Source organism: Lycium barbarum, chromosome 5 (genome assembly GCF_019175385.1).
Source record: "Lycium barbarum isolate Lr01 chromosome 5, ASM1917538v2, whole genome shotgun sequence".
NCBI classification, from domain to species: domain Eukaryota; kingdom Viridiplantae; phylum Streptophyta; class Magnoliopsida; order Solanales; family Solanaceae; genus Lycium; species Lycium barbarum.
Genome location: NC_083341.1, coordinates 3,111,319 through 3,138,241, shown reverse-complemented (window position 1 = coordinate 3,138,241; position 26,923 = coordinate 3,111,319). Strand labels below are relative to the sequence as shown.

Below are 26,923 nucleotides of genomic sequence, written 5' to 3'. Positions count from 1 at the left end.
TTCTTTTTTTTTTTTTTTCTTTTTTTTTGGCAAACATGGTGCTCATAACAGCCAAAGTTATATGCAATGAGGATTAGGGCTCTGACTCTACAATTTTGCGTGGTTAATGTTATATGTGTATTAATGTTATATGTGTATTTGTTAACTGATTTGTAGTGGTAACAATTAATTGTGGTTTAGGGCGTATCATGGTAATATTTATGATTGTTGGGGGACTAGTAATACTATGTGTATCTCCGTGTGGCTTTTTTGCATGCTTTGTGATGGTTTTGTATAAAAAAATTAAGGAGTGCTTACATGTTTCTCTGGGCTTGTCTTAGTCTTGAGAGGTGATGGATGTGGTACATTGGAGTGGAACTTGTTCATTTTTGAGGTAATAAGATATGTGTAAATTACCATAATTGTTTTGATTTACTCTCTAAGTTATATTGGCTAAGTAATTATTTTGATCCAACCTAATTTTAAGGAAACAGTGAGAAGAAGGTATAGATAAGGGGAAAATGGATTTTGGATGAAGGGTTGGTGAGTGAGTGTGGGTATAAAGATATGGATTCATTTTATTTCATCGTGGATCTCACATCTACATGGCATAAAATAATTAATTATTAGTCATGTCAGATTTTTTTGATGACATATGTAGTTGAGTGATTTTATGAGATAGTATGCCAAAATTGAGTGATTTTATTGATATGTAGCGAAGTTCAATGACTTTACTACATAATTTCTCAAAGTTCAATGACCCTTTGAGATATTTACCCCCTTGCAAGGTTACCAGGAGTCTCGAGTTGTACAACATAACAGAAAACTTTTTACAGATATATATTATGTCTCGAGTTACAATTATGTTTTTGGCTTAAAATCATAGATCCGCCTTTGTTTTTACTTTAATAAACTGGAGATGATTTCATTCCATGGTTGTTAATCTCCTTATTCTTGTCCCCCTTCTTGTAATGCAAGAAATTAAACAAACTTCAGACACTAAATAAGCAAGCACCATACATAGTCAAAAATATTATGTCATGTTTCCACCTCCCTGTGCTACCCATAATGCAGAAAATGTTGTTGACCAGTTACGTATAAAGAGCCAAAATACAAAAGAACCAAGAAAAATAGAGAAACAGAAAAAGGTAAAAGTTTAGTCCCACATGCATACGCATCTTTAAACCATTTTCAGGCAAGGCATGTGAATAGGTGACCAAATCTAACTAATGAATCAAAGGGTGCAACTTATGTTGATACACCTAAATTCATCTCCCCTTATTAAAAATCTAGATTCGCACCGGGTAGACCCACTAAAGGGGTAAATTCTCTGCCCGAGATTTGAACCCGAGACCTCTTAGTTTAAGGGGTAGAAATCTCAACCATCTCACCACACCTTGGCGGCCGGTTCCTTCAGCATCATTCAATCACATTGTTTATTTCGCCTTTTGTGTTATACTTAGTACAGAATTTTGCTTCTGATATCACTTTTCCTAATTAACTTAACATGGAAGAAACAATAAATTTCAAAAGATATATCTGGAAAAGACAGTATTATCTACAAATTGAACGGAAGTTTCACTCCCATCCTTATAAACACATCAAGAGGAAGTTCTCAACAGCATCACAACCTTAAGCAAATATGAAAGAACATAAATGTAAGAACGGGTCAACAGAAAAGGGCACGAATAAATAGAGATGTATTATTAAGATTCTAACATGTCGGATCAACAAAATGGCTAGTACTGAATCACCTATTACAACTGCATGCTAGGTAAGCAAATATACATCAACTCTGGATCCAAACTACAGTACAGGTAGCTATTGCTTATGATTATGGTCCCTCTATCTCTATGTATATTGCTGTCTCTGTGAAAAGAATCAAAAATGCTTGAATCAGAGATTAAACCACGGGATTGAACCACTACTCATACACCCCCACACATCAGCAGAAACAGCTGCTTGTAGTATACGTTTTACAGTTATCCAACTCTTGTATTGTAATATCCAAAGGAACCTTGTCGAATTCCAGTATGAATCCCCAGAAATGGATTACTTCCCCATGTATCTGGAGACGAATCATTCTACTAGTATTAAATCCCAACCATTATCAGAAAATGAAGGAGGTTCCTATACAAGATTTCGTGTCAAAAAATCATTAACTGCGAGACTGGCATCTCCATGTGACACTGCATCTTCAGGTTCTGGCATGTAGAGAGTTGACACAGATGCCTGCGCATTTAGGAACAAAAGGAATTGTTAGCATATAGGATTTCATGGAAGAAAACGATAAAGCGTAAAACCAAAAGGAATGCACAGAGTTTGGACCAGTTAAGGTGCTAATATTACATAACAGTTGTTAAAAGCATCAGGTCCATAAAGAAAGAAACGTGATTCTAAATAATAATTGAGAAAAGCATGGTTCCAGACTAGCAGAGTAAGAGGAGCAGAAGAATAAGATTGACACTGTTTATACCTGATAGGAAACAACACAAAAATAAATTGAGCTCAAGAAGTACAAATCAAGAGAATGTAGCCTGACGAATGAAGTACAACCCTTACGGATAAATACTGTGGAAGTCAAAAGTTCAAGAATTCCTATTCATATTGCAAGTCTCCAACAGAAAGGAAAAAGGACCCTGAACTCCATGAACCAGTTAGGACTAAGGAGCGATCCTCAAGTGTTTCAGATTCTTTCAAAGCTTACATCATTAAGAAGACCGGAAGGTTTTACAAACGGTAGACAGAGAGTTGACCAAGTTTGACCAGCATTAACCATGGGTAGACCAGCGTTGACCACGAGTTGACCAAGACTTGACCACCACCAGAGTTTCCGGGATCCCACTTGCCCACGATTCCTTTTGTTATGTTAGGAATTCTATTATTTTAAGTACTTGGACTTGGGCCCAAATCCCTTTTTAAGCTAGTGATGTGCAGTTTTTACCCAGTGTTGGATGATATGTCTATATGAGGCTCCATAGAGACCTTTTGGATTCCTCAAGAACTCCTTGGGTTGCCATTGAAGATGTATCTTCTTCCTGTAACTTTGATACCTTTGGATCGTTACATAATTAGGATGTAATTAGTGTTATATGCTAATTGAGTCCTAATTTTATCAATTTGGTTCCTAGATCCTATCTTTCTATCTCTTCTTCTTAGTCTATTCTTTTGTCGTTTTTTTTTTGGGGGGGGGGGGGGGGGGGGGGGGGGGGATTTCCCTTGCTTGCTAATTCTTTCCATTGACCTACCACACATCCATATCAGTGAACGGAAGCCCTGGCAACTTCAAATATTCTTAAATATATCAGAGATAGGATCCAAAATTAAAATGCTCAAAGATCTACCATGCTAAGTGTAGAGCAATTGGTATAAATACTTCCATATAAATCAGGACGCAACGCACCTTTGCATCAAACTGCATCTCTCCAGAATTATCTGGAGTGAGGCATGCCCCATGGGCTTTCAGCCATTCCACACAATCCTCCACCCCATCTGTGTCCTCACTTTCTTCAGCTGTCGATAAGACACTTGTGAAGCCTAGAACTTGGGCAATGTAGGTAACCGGAACAGTAGGCCGATTTGAACGAGACATACATCTAACAGCGGCATATCGCATTTTATCAGCATATAGATCTGCAAAGAACAAGCATACATGATCAAATTTAGCATAACAAGTGCAATAGCTAAATATGCACCATTCAGAACAAAACACACCCATAAGATACGTGTTAAGATTAGGAGCTGTCTTGTATAATCTGAAATAGGCAACATAGTTTCCAGAGGACACAGCTGCTCGAACGGATAGAGCATGTTTAACGGCATCGCTCCGTCTTGCCTCTGCTGGTAATCTGGAAAAAGAATGCACAACAACATAGTTTAACACTCCAAATTCGATAAGAGGGGATTTCCATAAGTTTTAACCATTTTTTGAGCAGAATTTCTCAAGCTACCAGCACGCAGGTGTATGGAAATTCGAGATGATAGCCACATATACTATTGAGTTTGAAATGGTATTTAGGGAGAAGAAAGACTACCATTCACTTACGCTCACAAATAAACTCCTTAGAACTATGGACTAAATTGTGATATTTGAGATTTTTCATCCAACTTAAACATAACTTGAAGGCCTTTTTTCTTTTTTCTAGGTCAAATGAAAGGCACCTTTCATCTCTCTTGACACTCTCCTTGTCTTCTGCTTTCTTGCCCCACCTCCTTTCCCACTACCAACAACACCAAAACCCATTCCTTTCCACCTCAAGTCTATCTTCTTCTTTCTTTTGGTCTTCTTCCTTACATAACAATTAAGATGAACAGGAGAATAGCCACACTCCTAAACTAGACACGAGCTTAACAGCTCTGATTAAGTCTAAATTTTGACGAGCTTATACAACAACAACAACATACTCAGTGTAATCCCGCAAGTGGGGTTATGACGAGCTTATGTGTATATTAAGGCCACAAAGTGAAAAGGTAAGAAAGGTTTGCATAGAGGTCAGGAATTAAAATGCATGATTCTGATTGACCAGTGGATGATGTTCAATGCGGACTCATAACTAGCTAAAAATATGAGTTGGTGATCCACACTGGCAGAATCTGTTGCATAGCTAAGTCCTAGCTAAAAGGAACCGACCATAGAGGATTTGTCAACTACATCTGTCTGCTGCAATTTAACATCAGAATCATCCTTAAAGTTGCAGGAAGGAAGGATGTCAAGAATGAAATTCTGTTACATGCAAACCTAACCAGTTTTCTTCTTCTTCTTCTTCTTCTTCTTCTTCTTCTTCGTCTCCTCCTTTTTTTTTTCTTTTTTTTTTTCTTTTTTGTGGGCATAGCAGTAGCAGATGCCCAAAAAAGTAGAAAAGGGATAAAAAAGGACTAACCAGAGGAACTGCGAAAATACTCTGGGTACTCGTGAACAAAATGACAGAATAAAATGGAAGCAGAGAAATAAGCAACAGCAAGTAGTTGACTAACCTAGACAACGCTAATAGCAGATCTCTGTTGTTACTAGAGTGCAAAAGCACACAGAGTAGATTATATGCAGCAAATTCCATATCGCATCCCTTGATTCCTTCTGCATAAAGCGTTTTTAGCTGTGCATGACACTGCATATACCAGAACTAAGAGAGTAAAGCTAAGAGTAACACTGAAACAGATATAACAATGATGTCTTTGCAACAAATAGCATGTTTATTTACTGAATGTGCAAGAACTTTGATTCCAATGCAATTTAAAATTGCAATTGCATCAGCACACATACTCATTTAAAACAACAAAAAGATTGAAAAGTTCTAGAAAACAATTTTAAGGGAATAGTTCAGAAACAACTTTTCAACATGACCAAACAATTTTAGGGAGGAGGTGGGAACATCTACATATCTTTAATCAAAATACCATAAGTAGCTAATAATGTAAATATACTGCTCACAATACACTATTGCTTTGTGTTTGACAAAGACCAAAGAAAGTAGGATGCTAGCAGAAAGAATCTGGAGCATGAAAAGAAATAGGATGTAGGTGAAGCCGGAAAATTGTTGGCAGTCATCCAGTCCAGTAATGCCAAAGTACCAATAAAGCATCAGGAAGGAGTGACCCAACATTAGTAGCAAACATCTACCGAAACAAAATGTCATTTATGTGTCTGGATCTTATTTTTGACATAAAGCGGACTATTCCTATACCAACAATGAACCCTGAATGGGCTGTAAGAATTATAATGGCAATACCAACAAAAATCATACCACAGTTTACTAACTTAACTTCCTTGCATGTAATGCGGTTGTATAAAAGGATTTGAACCATGGGAAAAAGCAGCAGCATAATTTTGTCCATAGAGAGACATAAACATTTCACCCTGATATAATTAAAACTGCTGGATTGGAAGCCCCAGTAAGGGATTTCACTCATAACTAAATTATATAGCTTTGTCTATAAATTTGACTGCAAAACGAAGAAGAGTCCAACTGAAATATAAACAGCGTGGAAATACTTCCAAGCACTTTTTTTTGCTAAGTAAAATACTTCCAAACACATTAACATACAAGAAACTTCACAGAGGGATTAAGAAGGTTCTGAGAAGTTGCGACAAATTCTGAGAGTTCCCAACACAGAAAGGAGATACCTGATTATACTCCGATAAGTCCCCAACTTCTATTGCCAACCGACCATGTGTTTCATACACCTGAAACAGAAGGCGGGTGAAGGATATTTTAATAAGAAAAAGCAATACAACTTCTATGATAAGAAAAGATCATGTCAATCATTTTCAGAAAACAAGTGTAGTATATGATGATGAACATTTTATGTGCTCCATTTGAATAATGAAATTAGCATAAGGAAAATACCTTGACTGTCAACTCGTTGCGTATGCGTTGGACCGTAAGATCTTGCCGTATTGATTTTAACTGATCACATTTGTAAAGGTAGTTTTTCGGAGAACTTTGAACCATGTTTAACGCTTTTTCCAATACTTCTTCTGGTCTTACCTGCAAAAGCAGAACTACTTTTGAGAAATCTTCAAAACTTGCAAAGTGAAAATTGTCACTAGATATAATGCATTCCCCTACAATCTCAAGTAACCACAGACAGAATAATAAGTCTACCGTTGCAGGGTCAGGTGCAGAAGTAAGACGCAAGTAGCGTTTCTCAATTTCCTGACAGGTTCCTTTGACAGTAAGAGCATCCCAGTCGATATCTTCAACAGCATAGTCACCATTTTCCTCAGTGTTTCTGCTAAGCACCAAGGCAGTAGCCCTTCTTGCATACACATTTCCAGCTCCGCCATTTCTAGATTGATTATTACTACTTGCTACTCGACTTCCATGCCCTCTTTCAAAACGCTTTGATCGATTTTCACGTCTCTTTCTCTCCTCTGGTGTATCTGCTGCTGCTACTCCAGCAGATTTAGAGGCTGATTGACTTCGTTCCTTATCACTATCACTGGATGCTTCACCATTATCTGCCCCATCCACTCCATCACCAACACACTGCCTCTTAGCTGGCCTAAAGACATCAGTTTTGGGGGTTTTCCGCTGTGGTAAAGAGAATTTCACATTACTCGCACTATTCACCTTGTTATCTGACTTTCCACCTGAAAACTGTACAAAATCACTCAAATGAGATATTTTATTTGGTCTTATGGATCTAGTGCCAAACTGTCAGAAGCCAAAAGATTAAAAGATCCCAGGCTTCAAGATTAGTTTATTTAAGTAGCACTAAGCCAAAGGACCAGTATCAGATGCGCCAATCTCATGTAAGAAAAATCTTAGCTGGGTCAGGACAGAGTTCCACTTAAGTACTTATAGGCTATAACAACAATTTAACATCTCTTAACATAGTAATAGGTCCAACATGATCTTGCCTATAATGAAGCCCCTTTGGTTCATGCGATGCGAAGAAAGACATAGTATGCTACCTAACCCAAAAAGTCGTCACTGGTTGATTTCACTTGTATAACACCACTATGCTCTACGAAACCTGGACTAAAAGAAAAGTTTTTTCATGAATCATTAAGGATTCTAAAAAATATAATTTGGACGATATTCCAATCTCTGACACAATAAGAGTATGATAAAGAATTAACAGAATCAAACATCTTTTTGGTTGATACTATGTCCATTTACATTTATCGATCACCAGAAAATATAGGGGCAAAATAATCGGGATAAGTAAACAAGGGAAGGGGACCAAAACAGAAAATTTTTTTTTTTTGATTAGCGCCGGGTGTCCGAGTCTCTTTGAGCCCCGACTAATCCCGGGGGTGCACAGGCCCTCGGCAAGGAGTTTCCCGCAAGTGCACCACGGGTAATTCAGGGTTTCCCCAGTCCGATGGCCCTCAGAAATTGTTTGCACCCAGCAGGTTTCGAACAAAAAATAGAGTCATGAAGCTGGAGAATCCTGGTGTGGATAAAATAAGCCACTCAGCAACCTAGACCACCTCTTAGCTTCTTCTTTTCAAGCAAGAAGTTGGTGAAAAATAGAAAGAGAGAAGTGGAAAACCTTTTACCTTCAAAGGCAGAAAAATATTAATCCCTCCGTCCCAATTTATGTGATGTAGTTTGACTGGGCACGGAGTTCAAGAAATAAAGGAAGACTTGAATCTTTTGGTCTAAAACAAGCCAAAGATATTTGTGTACTTATAAATCATCTTGTTAGGCGTAAAAGGTAAAGGTTAAAGTTAAATTGTTGCCAAATAAAAAATTGTGTCATTCTTTTTGGGACTGACTAAAAAGGAAAGTGTGTCGTATAAACTGGGACAGAGGGAGTACCTGTCTGTTCCAGCTCCCATACTTAGAAGCATCAGGAGTGACTGATGCAGGTTGGACAGTTGGTTTCTCCTCTACTAAAGGCTCCCACCTACTTTTGTATCGCCTGCTCGGACTTCTTTTACTTTTTGGAGATGAAGAAACTGGAGCTGAGAATAATACTCTTCTGCAGGAAAAAAAAAATAGAAGTCAAAAATAATCCTTGAATTTGGTCAAAGATATCCAAGTATGAGAGCAAATCCATCAGTATAAAGTGCAAAAAGCTCATGATCATGATTGTGTTCCCTAATCAGGGAAACTACACTATATATGCAGAAGCGTTTTGTTTATAACTGTTAAACAAATACTTCAGCCAAAAAAATGAATGGGAAAAAGGAGGAACCTGCTGTATGTTTCTAACTACTGAGGCAAAAATTATTATGTTTGCACTAGCTGTAAGATAGCAATCAAATGCTAGGTGAAGCAAATGCAGAGATGAGATATAGTAATTGACATTCATGCCCTATGACAGCTACTTCGGTAAGTCACACATGCACGCATTGTATAGATTTAGATGTTTGTGTGAGCACAGTGCGAATGCATGCACAAGGTAGGCATATCAGTTTTGAGAAGAGTGAGATAGCATACTCCTTCTTATCTGCATCCACACTGGGAATGGGGAACAGAGGTGTGGTGTCCCAGTCTCTCGTATGAAGTGTACCATCAGCAGTTGCCTTTGTGATAATCTGCAGATTATGGTACATTTAAGTAACACAGGGGACAAGGCAAAGAACCACACATCAATAAAGCAAAATATCATTATAGTGCAAACAGATCCAATGTTATTCAATCAACTATAACTCATTATGTTGCAAACAGCTCAATCATTGCTCAATAATATCAGCACTAACACTTTAGCAGATGGGACGCAGAATAATAGTTAAGGCAGAAAGATCATTGTAGGTCACAAACTTCATAAATAACACAATCCCAATACACAACTTAGCAGTTTGCTACATTACTACAATCTGTCTAGTGCAATAGGCTGCTGCATTGAGTAGCTAATACGAATCATAGTCTAAGGAAGGGAGAGGGTTCTGACAGTAGAGACATCCCTACAAGTGCAAAAAGAAATTTCAAATCTTAAAGCACTTCCACATGATAACTAGTTTACAACAATTGAGAAAACAGTCTTCCAACCAAGGAAGTCACTTATCAGGTATACTCAGGATTATATTTTTGGACAAGTCTATATGATGTCAACATTTTAATTGAATTCAACCTCCCTAGATGTGTGAAAAAGGGAAGGCTGAGTTTGTGCTTTGTAGCTACACCTACTTGGTGATGATTTTATGGAATAAATACTTGCCCAAAAGAAAAGGTAGAAAAAAGAAGGAAGTCTTTTCGTAACTTAGGTAAGGAAAATCATAACAAATGCGAATGAAGGATTTTATTGGGTTGCATTATCAATTTCAATTCTAGGTGTTCATCGATGAACTCCTCATGTGCTTTCTCTAGCTCTATAGGGGTAAAATGAGGGGCCCTATGTCCTACTCTACCCCTCAAACTTGCCATCACGATTACTGATGCCACAGAGATACAAAACCAAAGATGCTGGAATAATGTGATTAACAAATTCGAACACAAGTGGAAGACACAAGAAATGCTCTCACCAAGACCTATAACTCAAACTTTTTGTCACTTTACCTAATCCAAAGCTGTGAAGCAGAACTGAACAAGTCGTTTAAGTAATGAATGTCAATTGGAAACAAATGAACAAAATGTGGATGGTGAAAGAAAGTAGATTGCTATCAGACAGAATTGTTAGGATTTAAATCCCAAATCCGACCTTTGTAAGCAGGTTCCCAGGAAAGATTGGAGGGTCACAGCTGGACCACTTAAATACCAACCTCCTTAGACAGAACCTACTTACGCCGTGATGTAAGCGAAGAATAAATAGCACACACAGATTTATAGTGGTTCACCCTCAATGTGAGAGCTACGTCCACGTTGCTGCTGCAGATCTTATTAAAGAAAAAATATTACAAGTGTTTACAACACTCAACCTCACAACCCCAATCCCAATTACACTCAAGAATTTTACCACAGAAAATTCTCTCAAAGACCTTCTCTTACTTAGGTCTTTCACTAAGAGTATTTCTCTTAGATTTTTTCTCTCTTGGGATGTGTATAGCAAATGATCTTAATGATATCTTACAAATGAACCATAAGCTACCTATTTATAGGAATGAATTTCCTATGATGAGGTAAGCGCTTACATCACGACTATTATGAGGTAAGCGCTTACATCACGACTATGTGAACAAAAGAATTGACTTGTTTGGCCAATTCCACACCTAACAAATCTCCCACTTGAAGACTAATTTTAATTTGTCTTCACACTTTGATCGATGCAGCAGCTCTTTCCTACTTTCATACTTCGTGCAGGCCAACTGAAGTTGAGCATAGCTTCAGTTTGTCTATCGTCACTGCCTTTGTCAGCATGTCTGCTGGATTCTGACTCCCTGCGATCTTCTCAAGCACCAGCGCTCCATCTTCCAAAGCTGATCTAATGAAATGGTACCGGAGTTGTATGTGCTTCGTTCGAGCATGGTAAACCGGGTTCTTTGCCAAATGAATGGCGCTTTGGCTATCACAATATAGCACACTTCCCTAGTGGTCCTGATCCAATTCCCGCAGAAAAGATTGTAGCCACATCATTTCCTTTGTGGCCTCCGTCACAGCAACGTACTCAGCCTCACAACTAGAGAGAGCTACTATCTTTTGCAACTTGGAAACCCAAGAGATTGCAGTACCTCCGAAGGTGTAAACATACCCGGATGTGCTTTTTCTGCTATCAATATCACCACCGTTGTCAGCATCAACATACCCTTGCAATCCTGTTTTTGATTTTCGGAAATACAGAGCTGAACTCGAGCTGCCTTTCAGATACCTGAATATCCACTTCACAGCCTCCCAATGTTGCTTTCTCGGATTGCTCATAAATCGGCTGACAACTCCCACTGCATGTGCAATGTCTGGCCTTGTACATATCATTGCATACATAAGACTACCGATTGCAGATGCATAAGGTATCTTGTCCATCTGCTTCTTCTCATCCTCGGTTGTCGGCGACTGATCCTTTGACAACCGAAAGTGTCCAGCCAAGGGAGTGCTGACTGGCTTGGCATCATGCATGTTAAACCTTTTGATAACTTTCCTCACATATTCTTCTTGTGAGAGTTTGATGCCCTCTTTGCTTCGGTCGATTCTCATCCCAAGGATTTGCTTTGCAGCTCCCAAATCCTTCATTGCAAACTCTTCCGATAACCATTTTTTCAACCGATCAATCTCCTGTAGGTTTGCTCCTACGATTAGCATGTCGTCGACATAGAGTAGCAGTATCATGTACGAGTCTTCAAATTTTTTAAAGTAACAGCAGTGATCTGCCTCGCACCTTGAAAAATCAGCTTTCTTCATAAAGCTGTCAAACTTTAAATACCACTGTCTTGGAGCCTGTTTTAGTCCGTACAGACTCTTTTGAAGTTTGCACACCAGATTCTCCTTTCCTTTGATTTTGAATCCCTCCGGCTGTCGCTGTAGATTTCCTCGTCTAGATCACCGTGAAGAAATGCAGTTTTCACGTCCATCTGTTGCAGATGTAGATTTTCCTTTGCTACCAGCCCAAGAACAGTTCTGATAGTCACCATCTTGACTACGGGAGAGAAGATCTCCGTATAGTCAATGCCTTCTTTCTGTTGAAATCCCTTTGCAACCAGCCTTGCTTTATAACGCTTGCTTCCATTGGGTTCTTCCTTTATCCGATAAACCCATTTGTTTTGCAATGCCTTTTTATCCTTTGGCAACTCGGATAATTCCCATGTATGATTTGCCGATAGTGAATCCATTTCATCCTTCATTGCCAGCTCCCACTTAGTCGATTCATCGACTTGCATTGCTTCTTCATAACATTCCGGCTCCCCTCTATCAGTGAGTAGAATATAGTTGAGGGATGGAGAGTACCTGTGAAGCGGCTTCCTGATCCTGGATGATCTACGCAGCTCTGTGATTGGCGTCTGTTCATTTGTTTCAGAATCAGCACTTTCATCAGCACCTTCTCGGATTGTTTGTTCCTCTGCCTCGGTTGTACCTGGCTGCGGCTCAGGTGCCGGAAAGTCCCTCAAATCGACTATTTCCGATTCATTGTCCTGACATTCTGAATTCTTTTGCAGCTTGTCTTTGTACAGTACCTCTTCGTTAAAGACAACATTCCTGCTTCGGATGATCTTCCGATTTTGTTCATCCCAAAATCGGTACCCAAGCTCGGTGTCACCATAGCCAATAAAGTAACATTTCTTTGATTTTGGATCAAGCTTGCTTCTAGCCGTATCATCATTATGAACATATGATAAGCAACCGAACACTTTCAGAAATGAAAGATTTACCTTCTTGCCACTCCAGACTTCTTCTGGAATTCTGAAATCCAAGGGAACTGACGGTCCTCGGTTAATTAAGAAGGCCGCGGTATTGACTGCATCTGCCCAGAATGTCTTGGGCAGTCCAGAGTGTATTCTCATACTCCGAGCACGCTCGTTCAACGTTCGGTTCATTCTTTCGGCTACTCCATTCTGTTGCGGCGTTCCAGGAATAGTCTTCATCATCTTGATCCCATTATCGGCACAGTACCGTTTGAAATCACCATCAGTGTATTCTCCGCCGTTGTCGGACCTCAAACACTTCAACTTGAGGTTTGTTTCATTCTCGACCATGGCTTTCCATCTTTTGAATACACTAAACACATCGGATTTATTTTTCATAAAATAAACCCATACCTTCCTGGTTGAATCATCAATGAAGGTCACGTAGTAGTGTGATCCTCCAAGGGAGGGTACAGTGGTAGGTCCCCACACGTCTGTGTGCACCAATTCCAGCTTTTCGACCTTCAACTCTCTGCCTGCACTTGAGAAGCTTACTCGCTTTTGTTTTCCGAGAATGCAGCTCTCACACGTATGAAGGTCCACCGTCTTCAGCTCCGAAATTAAGTCATTTGTCACCAACAGCTTCATCCCCTTCTGGCTGATATGCCCAAGCCGACAATGCCACAAATCTGTCTTCTTTGTGTTGTCAACCACAGCAACAATATCACGACAGCTATCCGTCATGTAGAGAGTGTCAATCTTCTTTCCTCGGCCAACTACCATAGCACCTTTCGCCACCTTCCAAGACCCATTACCAAAGTTGAGATCATATCCCTCATCATCAAGCTGACCTACTGAAATCAGGTTTCGCATCAGCTTTGGAACATGTCTAACTTTTGTAATCTTCCACGAGGATCCATTTGACATCTTCAAATCAATGTCTCCCGTGCCAACAACGTCTAGCGGCTCTCCATCGGCTAAATAAACTTTGCCGAGATTCCCAGCCACGTAGTTTGTCATTATATCATGATGTGGGGTGGTATGAAAGGACGCTCCTGAGTCAAGCACCCAAGAGTCTATCGGGCTGTCAACCGATAGCAACAACGCATCGCCAATGTCTTCCGTAACAGCGTTGATTCCAGCCCCCTTGTTGTCCTCCTTCTTTGGCGCCCTGCAGTTCTTCTTGAAGTGACCTGGTTTTCCACAGTTCCAACACTCAAATGTTCTTCCTGGTCTGGATTGACCCCTGCCATTCCTTGACTTCGATCTGCCCCTATTTCGGTTGTAGTTTCTGTCATAATTTCTGCTTCTGTTTTCAACATTAAAAGCAGAACTCGTCGATGCCTCTCCAGAATCTGTCCTGCGCACTTCCTCAGCAAGGATACGATCCCTAACATCGTTGAACTTTAGTTTGTCACTGCCGACAGAATTACTAACCGCTGCTCTCATTGGCTCCCAGCTATTTGGTAGGGATGCCAACAAAATTAGAGCTTGCACTTCATCATCGAAGTCAATTTTTACCGATGACAATTGATTTACAATGGTATTGAATTCATTTACGTGTGCAGCAACATGAGCATTTTCCATCATCTTTAGATGAAATAGTTTCTTCATAAGAAATACCTTATTATTTGCCGAAGGTTTCTCATACATGTCAGACAATACCTTCATCATATTTGCAGTGGTCTTCTCCTTTGCCACGTTGTGAGCAACGTTCTTCGACAGCGTCAGTCGAATGACTCCCAGAACTTGTCTGTCGAGGAGATCCCAATCTGCTTGCTTTATCTCCTCTGGTTTCGGACTCAGAGGTTCATGAAGCTTTCTGCAATATAAATAATCTTCAATTTGCATTCTCCAGAACGCAAAATCTGTACCATCGAATTTACCGATGTCGTGCGTCATACCATCTTCGCCTCCCATCGTTTCTAAATCACAACACAACCTGTTGCTCTGATACCAGTTGTTAGGATTTAAATCCCAAATCCGACCTTTGTAAGCAGGTTCCCAAGAAAGATTGGAGGGTCACAGCTGGACCACTTAAATACCAACCTCCTTAGACAGAACCTACTTACACCGTGATGTAAGCGAAGAATAAATAGCACACACAGATTTATAGTGGTTCACCCTCAATGTGAGAGCTACGTCCACGTTGCTGCTGCAGATCTTATTAAAGAAGAAATATTACAAGTGTTTACAACACTCAACCTCACAACCCCAATCCCAATTACACTCAAGAATTTTACCACAGAAAATTCTCTCAAAGACCTTCTCTTACTTAGGTCTTTCACTAAGAGTATTTCTCTTAGATTTTTTCTCTCTTGGGATGTGTATAGCAAATGATCTTAATGATATCTTACAAATGAACCATAAGCTACCTATTTATAGGAATGAATTTCCTATGATGAGGTAAGCGCTTACATCACGACTATTATGAGGTAAGTGCTTACAACACGACTATGTGAACAAAAGAATTGACTTGTTTGGCCAATTCCACACCTAACAAGAATAACTAGAATGTTCTTATCAGAAGCACCTTTTAGAATCCCACCACTGAGAAAATGCATTACGGGCAAGAACAATCAGCATAGGTAGGCTCTCAGTACCAATATAAGGTTAAAAGGAAAGCTCTAAGAGGTGGGACAAGTGACAAAGGGTGAATGTTCATATAGGACGCCGTTGAAAACATAAAAAAGGTCTCGTATGACATTAAAAAATCTACTATAGTTCCCTCAAAAGCTCAAATTTAAAAAATCATCGGGAGGACTTCAATCTAAAGGGGTCCTAGCAATTCATAACTTGGAATTAATACTCCAGCATATAAAGCCTAAGGAACCTTGGTCTTCATTCAAATCCTAAACGTAAATGTGTGCTGAATCAGCCTGCCGAACCTCTAACATATCATCTTTTATCCATCTTCAAAATCCTTCTTTTGGGAAAAGGTCATGTCTATGTAATGCTAAAACCCAATATGTTATGTACTATAGAAATGTGTATTGAAGTCTCTAATTTAATTCTTTTTTATTTTCTGGCAGCAGCATCATCAACGCCACTTCTCTTTTTGAGCCAAATGAGTGCTCCTCATTTTATGCTCTAGCAATTCATAACTTGGAATTAATACTCCAGCATATAAAGCCTAAGGAACCTTGGTCTTCATTCAAATCCTAAACGTAAATGTGTGCTAAATCAGCCTGCCGAACCTCTAACATATCATCTTTTATCCATCTTCAAAATCCTTCTTTTGGGAAAAGGTCATGTCTATACAACAACAACAACAACATACCCAGTTAATCCCACAACGTGGGGTCTGGGGAGGGTAGAGTGTACGCAGACCTTACCCCCACCTTAGGTAGGGAGGCTGTTTCCGGAAGACCCTCGGCTCAAGAGAAAGCATAAGAAAGGTCAGATACGGGCAAACACATCAAAGCAGTTATGAAAATGAAAACAGTGAAAGTAAATAAGCCATTATAAACCAACAGATACTCGCAGAAATCAAGAGACAAGAAACTATAGAGCAACATAGCTACTCGTAAGAAAGGATAAACGCAACTATTTACTAGCCTTCTACCCTAATATGAGTCCTCCATACCCTCCTATCTAAGGTCATGTCCTCGGTAAGCAGGAAATGCGCCATGTCCTGTCTAATCACTTCCCCCAATACTTCTTCGGCCTACCTCTACCTCTTCTGAAACCGTCACTGGCCAACCTCTCGCACCTCCGCACTGGGGCATTTGCATCTCTCCGCATCACATGCCCAAACCATCTCAGCCTCGCTTCCCGCATCTTGTCTTCCACTGAGGCTACCCCAACCTTGTCTCGGATGACTTCATTCCTAATCCTATCGCTCCTAGTGTGCCCACACATCCACCGCAGCATTCTCATTTCCGCCACTTTCATCTTCTGAACATGAGATTTCTTGACTAGCCAACACTCTGCCCCATACAACATAGTCGGTCTAACCACCACTTTGTAGAACTTGCCTTTAAGTTTCGGTGGCACCTTCTTGTCACACAACACTCCAGAGGCAAGCCTCCATTTCATCCATCCTGCACCAATACGGTGTGTGACGTCATCATCAATCTCCCCATTTCCTTGTATAATAGACCCAAGATACTTGAAACTATCTTTCTTCTATATGACCTGGGTGCCAAGCTTCACTTCCACATCAGCCTCATGCACTATCTCACTGAACTTGCACTCCAAATACTCTGTCTTGGTCCTACTCAACTTGAACCCTTTAGACTCCAGAGTTTGTCTCCAAACCTCCAGCTTAGCGTTAACCCCGCTGCGAGACTCGTCAATCAGGACTATGTCATCCGCAAATAACATACACCATGGCACCTCACCTTGAATTTGCCGCGTCGAAAAGGTCATGTCTATGTAGTGCTAAAACCCAATATGTTATGTACTATAGAAATGTGGATTGAAGTCTCTAATTTTAATTCTTTTTTTATTTTCTGGCAGCAGCATCATCAACGCCACTTCTCTTTTTGAGCCAAATGAGCGCTCCTCATTTTATGCTATAGCAATTCATAACTTGGAAGTTACTGAATTACTGCTTGCTACACAAGCTATAAAGCATTATTATCTCAGTACAATCTGAAAATTCTTCATAAAGTCTTGAATCATATATGTGCATCATGCATTACATGGCAAGAACTGGAAAAGGACCAAGAGAGAAAATCTCAAAATACACTAAGATACCTCCTTCATGACAGCTTGGGATGCCACCATTTGAGCATCATCCTTGCAACGAGCTAAAGCCCTTTCAACATAACCACAAAGTGATTTTGGAAAAGTATCAGGCTGCAGACAACAGAAAGATCACTTTAGTTATGCAAGAAAAATAAATACTCCGCCACTTATTGATGCAATGCAACAATAAATACCACGTTACGACACGTCACAATAATCCTAACTATATGGTCACCAGTAGAACGAACTACCAAGGTTTCCCAGATTGTGTGGTGACAAAACACAACCAAGAGCAGTTAAAACTAGATTTCATCAATAAAACTTAGCCATTGAACTGTCAATCATAACAACATAGAAGACTGCATCATCAAAGTATCATATAGAAAAAAGCTGCTCCTTAAAGGTTCAGCAGAATCAGCAGTCTTACCAATATTGAAATTCTCTGCCAAGTTAATACAAGGATAAAAAGTAAAAAAATACATGTGAGCACTTAGTCAGCCATAATGTTGTATTTGCTATACGAGTGTCAATATTAAAGAAAGAATTAAGAGAGTACAAGTACAAAATAAGCAAAACATTAAACCTTTCCTTTTTTCAATAAGGACACAAAGCATTAGGTCGAGAAGCATAAAACAAGTCAAAACTTAAAATAAATAATTAAATAATAATAGATAACTGAAAAATACGACATACGCTACAATAGATGGTATTTACACCAGTCAAACCTACCCGTTTAGCCATAACAAATCTTTCATTATTTCGAAATCAACTCGAAATAGAGAATCTGAAGTTGAAAAACTCGGTCAAAGTGTATTTCAAGTGAAATAATTGTTCGCTCACAAAACTTCAACTTTTTTTCCAAGTGAAATTCATGTTCAAACACAATTGACTTCCAAATTATTTTTTCCAATTTCAATCTCAAATTCTCTTTTTTTCCAATTTGAACCAAATATTATCTAAACACACCAACATTAATGGTTAATTGAGTTAACTTTAGCCAGCATGCGTGCTGTTTTTCACTTCAAAAGTTGTTATGATGTTGAGGACGAAAAAGTAGTTCCGCTATTTCTATTCTCACACCTACATCCAAAACGTAAATGCAACAAAAATTCAAACAGGGAAAAACTATCCAGCTTCTACCATAACAGAATTTTACATTTGCGCAGACATCTCGGTAGATTTATTACACATTTAAATGACCAAGAAAATGATTATAAAATAAAACCCATCTTCCACTAAAAGAGCTAAGCTAGGAGTACAATTGTTTTCTCCCCAGGATTGAATAAGTGAGCTCATCCACAGGCGACTCACTGGAATAACTCTAAAGGCTCTCCTAATAGACCAATGGTGGTGACAGCCTTTAAAAGCCCCAACTTCATCTGTACCAATCATACACAACCAACCACCCAACCTACCGATTCACTGGTTATCAAAATATCCTCTGCATATCTATTCCGCCAGTATCACCCATGATATAGACCATCCTTACTAAAAGCACACAAATCAAAGAAAATATGGAACTCAAGAGCATTAAATTAAGTTAATCTAGCTAGTATCGATAAAATGACAGCACTCACCAAATACACTCTGACAAGTTACTTACCAAATGCACTTATAGATATTAGATTGTCGGAGGTTCATTGGCTATTTAAAGAGCTATATTAGTACTATATCATTCTTCTCAAACGCATAGGATCATTTGCTATTAATAGCATTTCATTAGCACCATATCATTATTTTCGAAGACAAAGTTAGGCAAGTTCTACGAGATGACAGATCATAAGAAGTGTCACTTAACCAAGGGTGTAAAAAGGTCTCTAATCAATGCTTATATGAAAGTTTGGAGAATGGTTGGCCCCTCCAATTGGTCATTTTGGTTTTAGATGAAGTAAGTTGTTTTGTAATTGGCATCAAGTAGATGCAAGTATAGTACAAATTTTGTTAGTCCATTACAATATGTCCTCCCCTCGAATTGGTTAATGCATTGGGGTTTTCAAATTTCTCCTACAAATTATCCATAATGACTCCTCATCAAAAAGGAAGTATCACTTAACCAATTCTAAGAGAACCTTACAACAAACATAAAGGGACACTAGCTCAGTTAACTTCTAACTGACTGACTCAAAATTTGAATTCTCCAACCAGCACATGAAAAGACTATCAAGAAGCAAGTGGAAATTTTATCATCTTAGTCAAGCATTTAAAACTTCTCCCTCAAACATGCAAACTTATGTAACAAAATTCATCTTGTGACTGCATATCTTACTGAAATGATCAAAGAAAAAGGTGTCTGACCTTGAGAGCATTATCACCAGCATGAGATGATACTTTTTCAATAGTTTTTGGTAAGGAAACGCTGACATATGCAGGTTTTGCCGCTGCATTAGTTGTAGAGCTTTGCATATCCAGCTTCGGTAATCCCATGGTCATGGTTGAAGTTATTCTAGGGTTTGTGGGAATCTGTAATTTGCTTGCACTGCTCATGTCTGCTGATGTAACAGTTTGCTGCACGGTGGGCAAGGATGACTGATAACTATAGGGCATCTGATAAGAGGCTTGATATTGTGTGTTTGGTCCTTGGGGGCATGAAGAACTTTGTTGAGTAGAAAGGTTTCCATGAGAAGGGGTTATGTCTAAAGGCTTTTGACCATAAGACTGTACTGGATCAGGCTGCTGATTTTGGAAAGAGGGAGCCCACTGTTTCCAGTAACTATCATGAACATTTCCACCTACAGAAGGAGACTGACCAAAAAAAATAGAAAGTTTGAGTTCATCAGGAGAATCGAAAGGATCCATAGTTTGCATAGCATGAAGGGAAAGAGAAAGAGTAATAAATGGCTTTTCTCAGTGCACTGAGCAGAGAAAAGCAAAAAAAAAATGAGGTACCCACTGCTGACTGCAATGACAGTAGATAACATATCTTCTGGTGAATATTAGGCACTTAACAACCCGTACAGGATAGAAGATGTTGAATATCCAGATGATTAAACGTACAGTAAACACGAAGTGATATTTACATAGCAGAGTTAAAAGAATATACAAGGTACTGCTTACCAGATCTTTAGCAGCTTGTGGAACAAAAGAAAAACTAAAATAGCAAGTTAACCTAAAATATGATCCACTTAAAGAAGTATTATGTAAGACTGTATCACTAATTAATTATAAAGCAGCCTTCTGTAATTATACTAGAGGATTTTCATATTTAATAATTGCAAAACATAATAACTTCAACATGGAAATATTAATAGAAAATACAACAGTTAGCACCTTGCCAAGTTGAGTATATATAGGCAAAATATATTAAGAAGGGGAAAAAAGAGAATTTTCACCTGTCAAGTTTGACATTTTCAAAGTACTAGCGAGTAATCTTTCTTAATGTCGGGTTTCATAATTTCCTAAGACACCAGCTTCATATGGGCACTGTGAACTGTGAAGTACAACTATCAACTAGAGACATACTCAGCAGACTCATATTTTCTGCATTAGTGTACATGGGTGTCCCATGGTGTCTTCAATGACTCAGGAAAATCCTACTGATATTTCTACATATATTTACATTTATGTGAGTGTGATACATGCTTTATCACCTATCTTTCCCATCTCTTAAGACTGCTTAACATCGTTTTAATTATAAGTGATATACATGACAATTGATATTCAAATAGGAGTCTCTAGGCGAGCATAAAAGTTAAATAATCTAATTATATGAAAAGGAAAACCTGCACCGCAGACAATGCGGACAAACCAGATTCTGGCTTGTCAGATGGAGCATGAGATGCCGGGCCTTGGACACCTGACGCTGGATACGCATGAGATGCTCGGGCTTGGACACCTGGCACTGAGTATCCAGCAGGAACAGGGCAACTCAGACTGGATACATTAGAAACAGAAATATTTTCTGTTCCAGGAGCACAGGTGACATCATTTTGTGTATGGTTGTAATAGTCGGCCCATTGCTTGTAATGTTGCTGATACTGTGAAGCTGCAGGAGCTGTGGTAGAACTGTATGCGGCATTCGAATCAGAACTGTAGCTTGGATACTGATGGCAAGTGTATGCCGCATATTGGCCTTCATGCCACGCGTTCGTCTGGTTATTGTAAGCACCACTTGCGTAACCTCCAGATGTCTGGTAATCACTAGGATTGTAGTAAGTGCTTGAATAACTTGTAGGCCCAGCATAAGACCCTGTATTCGGAAATGAGGAAAGGGGCTGATAAGGAGCACCTGTATTTTGATATGCTCCTGATGGCTGAGAATAAGATTGATTAGGTTGTTGTTGATAGCCATTATAGTAAGCAGCATATCCGGGGTTGTTGTATCCATAAGGATCAGTACTTTGATAGGTGCCATAGCCACTGTAATCCTGCTGTACATTTGTGGCACCGGAACTTGGTGTAGTAGCACTAGTTGCAACATTGAATCCATCTTGAACATTCCCTGAAGGCGGCGCAGCTTGTTGGTCATGATCATAACCAGAATGTGAAACAACTCCATTTTCTCTGGCATAGCTATCTGCACTATGAGCACTCCATGGTGCGACTGTAGAATTTGGAGGTGCGTAATATGAAGATATGTGATTTTGGTTTGGATCGACAGCCTGATGATTCTGTAAAGGCAAAAAAAAGGATTTAAAAGTTATATAACGAGAAATCAACTCCCCAATCTGGAACAAGTATAGCAAAAGAACATAATACAATCGCAGAAGAATACTAAATATAAGCAAGTTAAAAGAGTTTTGGCGGCTGGGACAGGAGAAGCATTTAATGTTTTCACCATTCAAGTGGAGAAAACATTTAATCAATCAAGTTGCCCAATGACCAAAAATTATACACGTAGTGAATGTCCTATCCATAAAAGGCAAGAGCAAACTAGCTTACAGTTTAACAGACTTTTATGCGCACAGTTTCCGCTCATAAAAAGCAGTTTCTCAACATAAGGACACTCTGAAATCATTGCATCAAACATGACCTTCACAATCTACTTGCATTGTTTCCCAATAATGTCCACGACTAGCTACTTAAACATTACATGCCACACCAATTTACCAAATATTAGTATAGCATTTCATACTTATATTGATGGTTAAAACAAACAAGGCGTCTTGATTTACTACTTACAACACCAACAGCACAAGACAATCAATTGCGTCACTCAAGTATCAGATATATCACGAGTGACTTGCCGTAGCTACTTCATCGAAAATTCTAACCTCTCTATATCGCATTACTAACCATTAACAAGTTGTAAATACATTTCAAAAAGGCAATGTCAAACAACTATTCTGTTTCCGATTTTTCCAAACAATTTTAAATACTTCTAATTGTGATTTCTAGTCTTCATATAGTTCCTAAATATATTTTATTTAATATTCTGAATCGATGTCCAAATTCACACGGACTATTAGATCATCAGTGGCAGATCCAAGTACCGAACCCATAGTTTCGAGGCTGAACCCTATATGTGTGTGAAAATAAGTATAAATAGAGTTAGATATACGCTTTAGAACTCACTCTTCAACTTAAAACCAATGGCATCTAAGTTCGGAATCTCCACTGTGTTTACCCTCAGTACTCCTAACACCACAATTCTTTTTGGTATGGATGGAGTAAATATATAAATAATATAAGAAAGAAAAAACAACAGCAGCACAACTAAAACCTCACTTTTCAAGCAAAAAGGGAAAAAACCAAAACTTTTCAATTCCATCCGCCATTATCTTAGTATTCATTTTGACAACATCATCACACTTCACATGTTCTAAGTACGTAAAAAGCAGCCAACAAAAAAACAAAAAAAATTGCTACTAGCAGAAAATTATATGGACCACGATGACATACATCTTTCCAGAAACAAGGTTTGGATAAGAGAAGAGAAAGTACAATTCGAGTGGTTACCTCCTGTGAACTGGGATCCAAAGTGGTCATCATGTTAGTAGCACTTCCTTGATTCATCGTCCTCTCATTAACATCCTGCTTAACCAAAAGAAAGAAAAAAAGCAGTATTCAGATATCTATAACAAAATCCCCAACACGCCCAAAAAAAAAAAAAAATACTCATACTTTGAATTGCAGCCTACTGGTTACAACTCTACGTGCTTACATCCATAGGTTGTTCAAATCCCACAAAAGTATCCTTTTCTACGCTTACATCCCAACTATTTATGGGCCTACCCCTCATTCCAAATAATTTATTGTAAAAAGAACCTAGCTAGGACTACAATTGCAGCATAATCATCACATCTCCACCTACCTGTGTCACAGGTTCCAATCCAACAAAAGTGGTTTCTACATTTTTGTCTCAGTCTCCAACAACCTCAGACAAAAAAAGTTTGAAAACAAAGAAGAAGCTAGTTGTGAATAGAATTGCCCGGGGCAGAGCTAGAATACAAGTTTTGGGCAAATTTGGTCCAAACACTGTATTTTTCTTAAGAAATCCATTGAATATGTCCAAGTTACTCCCTATGTTTCGATTTGTTTGTCTTACTTTCCTTTTTAGTCGATTTCAAAAAGAATGTCTTTTTCCTTTTTTTGGCAACTCTTTAATTTCAACTTTCCACATGGCATGTTTAAGACCACGAGATTAAAGGATATTTGGTACATTCTACATATTTTTAATTCAAGACCACATGATTCAAAAGTCTTTTTTACTTCTTAAACTCCGTGCCAAATCAAAACTGAAACAGAGGGAGTATTAATTTAGAACTCAGTAAATTTAGAACCCATAGGCGCCAAATACTAGCTCCACCTCTAAGAATCGCAGCCTAATGCTTGCAACTCCACATACGCAAGTTCCAAATTTCCAATCCAACAAATCGCGTGTCCTTTCTTCATTTCATCTCAACTCTTTGCAAGTCCACGTTCAACAACAACAAGTACACCTCAGTACCAAACAACTTGAGGTCGGCTATATGAATTCTCATTGACCATGTTTACGGGTCCGCGTTCACTCCAAAAAAATAATGGGAAGAAAAAAAAATAGATAGGATTGCAACTGCAACCTAAGAGGGTGTTTAGATTGGCCTATTTTAAGTGCTTTTTAGGACCCGTTTGGCCATGAGAATTTTTCAATTTTTTCCGGAAAATTATTTCACTTTATTTGGAAATCAATGTTAGGCCATGAACATTGTATTTGAAATTTGAAATTTGAAAAACACCTAAAAAGTTGTTTTCACTTTTTTCACTTTCAATACTGTCAACCAACCAAATATTCTTTGCAAAAACTATAACCAAACACAACTCCATCTTCAACTCCAACTTCAAAATTCCAAATAAAATGAAAAATAATTGGTTTACATGGCCAAACACCTACTTAAGCTCTTTTCTATTTACTCCATTTTTTATGACAAGGGAACCCGCAGCCGCTATCTTTCGGGTGCGCACAAGGTAAACATCGCTCTTGTGTAATAGCTCACAAATCACACAGAAAGAAACTCTTTTCTATTTTTAAGCATTTTCAGGCCAAAAAAGTACAAAAATATGCTAAAAGTCAAAAGTTGGTTATTATTTTAACTTTTAGCTTATAAGCTATTTTTAAAAAGCGAATCCAAACACCCTCTAATAGTCAACAACTACGCACAGTGCTAAACAAGTTGAGTTCAGCTATATGAATCATGTTAACTATAAAAATTTAAAACCAAAAAAAACCTAGCTTAATAAGTTGCAACTTGGAGTACATTAATAACAGGTTCAAATATATCACAAAGGGTATTTTTCTAAGAAATTTATTGATTAATTAATTAAAATAAATGAGGGGAGAAAAAAAAAAAGACTAACCAAAATCTGAACAAATTCAACAGCTTTGAGCCTTCAACCTCGAACAAAAGCAGCACCCTTATATATGTATTACCAAAGCAAATTGAGATGAAAATAAACCAAAAAAAAAAAGGAAAAAAAATAACAGAGAAGAGATATAATAATAAATATGGATTTTGGGAAGAGATTACAGTATAATTATGGAAGAATGGAATTGTTTTTCTTGATATATGAATGAACGTCGGTAAAGAATAAAAGTACGAAAATTGAATTACTTCAGATTTGTGCGTGTATATATGCGTGAAATTTTTTTCAACCCGATTGACTTATTCGGGTCGTAATTTGGGGGCGTTTAAGCTCTTTTTTCTTGGGGGAATTTGCACTTTTGGTCCCTCTAATATTGACATGTTTTTAATTTAGTCATTACTCTGTTGTCCTGGACATGAAATTTAAGAAATAAATGAAATTTTTTAAATTTGTGGTTTAAAATAAATCATAAAGATTTGTGGGTAAAACTCATTTTATTAAGGGTAAATTTAAAGTTGATTGTTACTAAATAGTATAGAATAGAAAGGTATCTTTCTATATTTAGTAAATACTTCATATTTCTGTGTGTATATATGCGTCGAGTCGAAAAGATTCGACCCGATTGACCTATTCGGGTAGTGATTCAGGGGTCGTTTGAGCTCATATTTTTTTTGGGGGGGAAATTTGCATTGTTAGCCCCTCTAATAATGACAAATTTTGATTTTAGCTTTTGTGATATGTGGTTAATTGTGTACTTTTAATTCCTTGGCTAGCAAACCTTCACAAATTAAATGAATTACATTAATTTATTAAATTGTTTAATTATCTATACATTATGTTTGTTTTATGTTATTACACCATATTGTGAAGGTAATTTAATTTTATATTAATATGAAGGAATTAGAAATGCATTTTAATTAACTGAAGGATAAATGTGTTTAATTAAATATTACAAGGATTAAAATTATAATTTGCCAGTCATTAGAAGGATCAGAAATTATAACTATCCCCCCTCTAACGGGATGTTGTAGTAGTGGCATAGCCCAAAAGACTAAGCAAAAAGTATGTTAATTTGAGCAAACGAGGCTGGCTTAGTAAATAAGAGGGGGCATTTTTTTGTGAAACTGGGTGAGTGTTTTTGCGAGTAAAACAACTTGCTATTATTGTTCCTTTGGAAACATCGAATAAACAAATTTTACATGCTATTGCTTATATTAATGATGGAAATCTTTTAATTACATGTCTTTTACTTTGACATGATTTATTTTACCTTCAAAATCAAAACCATTCTAGCGTACTAGTCTTAATTTTCTTGTTTTACAAAAATCTAATTCGACATTTTGTATCGGCCAATAAGTTGTTGGATGCCTTCCGGTGTTCTTGTTCGAATTGAGCGTAATATCTACCTAACTCTTACATTTTACTTTAATGCGATGTAAGATGATGTTTGCATATAAGTAGTGATCGGAATAATTTTTTCACTTTGATGATAATAAATGTACGATGAAATTAAATTATAGAAAATATTAAAGCAACACCTAAACATCATTAGGCCAGCCTATTGCAGATAATAGGAGATGAGAAATAGATCGCTAACGAAGAGTTTCAATAGTGGAAGTGATCTCAGGTAGACATAATGGATAGGGCACATCAACTGAGAAGGAAATAGAGGGAGCGAAAGAGAGATTTTAAGAAAGTCATACAAGATAATTTTATTTCAACTTAAATTTTCACGTGTCACATGTTACTCTATTCTGTTTGCTATGTCATATCATTAGAAACTCATGCACTTTGTCGTTTTAATCAGAAATT

The 26,923-nt window shown here is 38.0% G+C and overlaps 1 protein-coding gene across 4 annotated transcripts; it reads right to left on the bottom strand.

The window, feature by feature from the left end:
* Positions 1-1,648: 1,648 nt before the first annotated feature.
* LOC132640154 (SAC3 family protein A) lies at positions 1,649-25,411 on the bottom strand. Of its 4 annotated transcripts, none has more exons than XM_060356619.1 (14): positions 25,106-25,409; positions 23,228-23,302; positions 21,052-21,939; positions 19,628-20,074; positions 17,342-17,443; positions 8,871-8,968; positions 8,247-8,409; positions 6,582-7,076; positions 6,324-6,464; positions 6,101-6,160; positions 4,954-5,099; positions 3,694-3,827; positions 3,383-3,612; positions 1,649-2,211 (listed from the first exon to the last, which is right to left on the bottom strand). In XM_060356619.1, the coding sequence occupies exons 2-14, from the start codon at positions 23,282-23,284 to the stop codon at positions 2,110-2,112; spliced, it is 3,063 nt and encodes a 1,020-aa protein (XP_060212602.1). In that variant the 5' UTR covers positions 23,285-23,302; positions 25,106-25,409; the 3' UTR covers positions 1,649-2,109. The 4 variants fall into 4 exon arrangements, with proteins under 4 accessions (XP_060212602.1, XP_060212603.1, XP_060212605.1 ...); XM_060356620.1 differs by having other exon boundaries at positions 4,954-5,084; positions 25,106-25,408; XM_060356622.1 differs by lacking the exons at positions 23,228-23,302; positions 25,106-25,409 and having other exon boundaries at positions 21,052-21,459; positions 21,558-21,813.
* Positions 25,412-26,923: the final 1,512 nt, after the last annotated feature.